This window comes from Bufo gargarizans, chromosome 1, assembly GCF_014858855.1.
Source record: "Bufo gargarizans isolate SCDJY-AF-19 chromosome 1, ASM1485885v1, whole genome shotgun sequence".
Taxonomy (NCBI): domain Eukaryota; kingdom Metazoa; phylum Chordata; class Amphibia; order Anura; family Bufonidae; genus Bufo; species Bufo gargarizans.
In genome coordinates, this window is record NC_058080.1 from 479,273,211 (window position 1) to 479,275,435 (window position 2,225).

A 2,225-nucleotide genomic window follows, 5' to 3' on the forward strand; every position below is an offset into this window, starting at 1 on the left:
ATTTTCTTAAATCCAGACACATTTTTAAGACTGACACACTTGACTGCATAAAATAATACTTACTCATCACGTACATTTTTTACTTCTCTAGGTCAGTGAGTATTTTTTCATTATCATATCTTGATTTACTTAAAGAGAATAAAATATATGGTGAATTGTTCCTCACATACAATTATTATTATTATCATTATTAAACCTATGCTAATTAGTACCTCCCTACATTTCTTTTCACAATTAAAAAATCTATAAGTCTATATCCTCTACATTTACCAGTAGCACTTTAACCACTTGCTGCACCTGGGCATAACTGTATGTCCACGGTGCAGGAGAAATATATGGATACATGTCATACAGCCTGCTTTAAAAATGTCCGCACTTTTAAAACAGAAAATATTTATAATGGTGAAAAAAAAAAGTGGCTGATTTACATTTTTTTTCACCTTGCCCTCCAAAATAAATTTGAATAAAAAGTGACTGAAATGTCTTATGTACCCCAAAAGGGCACCAATAAAAACTACAGCTCGTCCTGCAAAAAATAAGCCCCCAAGCATCTCTGTAGTAAGAGGAAAGTATTGGGTGTCAGAATATGATGATGCAAATTATTTTTTTTTAAAGGTTTTCATTTTTCAATAGTAGTAAAACATAATAAACTATATAAAATTGGTATTGCTGTCATTAGACTGATCAGCATTATAAGGTTGTCTTGTCATTTTTAGCACAAAGTGAACACGGTGAAAATAAAACCCCAAAGAACATGGCAGCCGTACGTTTTGTTCTTAATTTCACGATACAAGATATGGTAAGTTAAATGGTGCTATTATAAAATACAACTTGTACTGCTTTCTGCTCACACCTAGAAGATGTCTGGTCGCGGTAAAGGAGGGAAAGGGCTCGGGAAAGGCGGCGCCAAGCGGCACAGGAAGGTGCTCCGTGATAACATCCAGGGCATCACCAAGCCTGCCATCCGCCGTCTAGCTCGCAGGGGAGGCGTCAAGAGCATCTCCGGCCTCATCTATGAGGAGACCCGCGGGGTGCTGAAAGTCTTCCTGGAGAACGTCATCCGGGACGCCGTCACCTACACCGAGCACGCCAAGAGGAAGACCGTCACCGCCATGGACGTGGTCTACGCGCTCAAGCGCCAGGGCCGCACTCTCTACGGCTTCGGGGGTTAATGCTGCCTCCGTCCTCACAGCACAAAGGCTCTTCTCAGAGCCGCCCAAAAAAATAAATAAAATAAAATACAACTTGTTCCGCAAAATAAAAAGCCATCATACGTCTATGTGAACGCAAAAGTAAAAAAGGTACATCTTTTGGAAGGCAGAGATGAATAAGCAAAAACACAAAAATGAACATTTGCCTGGTCCTGAAGGCCTAACGAGACCAGGGTAAATATGCATTTTTCAGAATCAATATTCTTCACATGCCACTTTCTTATTCAGTAGATAATTGTACTGTAATAGACAGGCCGTCGATGCAAGGAGATAAAATGGACACACTGCCATCTGCTGGCTAACATTGCCTTTTTCTAGCTCTAACTTTTTGGCCAATTTAATTTATGTGCAGATTCCATCAGTTTGTCATTGTCGCATCATGATATCTTGGAATAGGTGTGACAGATTTCCAGCAGCATGGTTATGGTTTTAGATGTATTTTTTTTTTCCAAAAACAACACTCTTTTTTGGACGGCTTTTGTTTTTTTTTTAGCAAAGAATTCTGCTGCTAGATGTTTCATGCTGGCCAATAGGAAATTATACTACCTAAAAACACTGTGACCTTGATTCATCAACAGGGGACAATTTAAAGTTTGTTTTGTGCAAAGGAAACGGTCTGTAAGCCAAATTTATAAAAGTGGCGAAATAGCACTTGCTGAATTTAGCATAATCCCATTCTGACTTCTTTTTACCTGCCACAGTTAGGGTCCAGTTAGGAACCACACATCACCAGCACTATAATAGAAAATGCCTAATTTTGTCCGCAATTGCGTACAAGAATAGGACATGTTCTATTTTTTTCGGGAACACTATTGCGGACCCGGAAGTGCGGATCCACATTTCCGGATCTGGACAGCACACCGTGTGGCCCCATAGAAATGAACGTACCCGCAATTCCATTCCACAAAATGCGGAACAGAATTGCGGATGTGTGAATGGAGCCTTAGAGGGGTTTTCTGAAACTTTACTACTGATGACCTATCCTCTGGCTAGGTCATCAGTATCTGATCAGTG

General features: G+C 39.9%; 1 protein-coding gene across 1 annotated transcript; it reads left to right on the plus strand.

Moving 5' to 3' along the window:
* The first annotated feature begins 860 nt into the window (after nucleotides 1-860).
* On the plus strand, nucleotides 861-1,172 carry LOC122927953 (histone H4-like). The gene has a single exon (XM_044280315.1). The coding sequence runs from the start codon at nucleotides 861-863 to the stop codon at nucleotides 1,170-1,172; it is 312 nt and encodes a 103-aa protein (XP_044136250.1).
* Nucleotides 1,173-2,225: the final 1,053 nt, after the last annotated feature.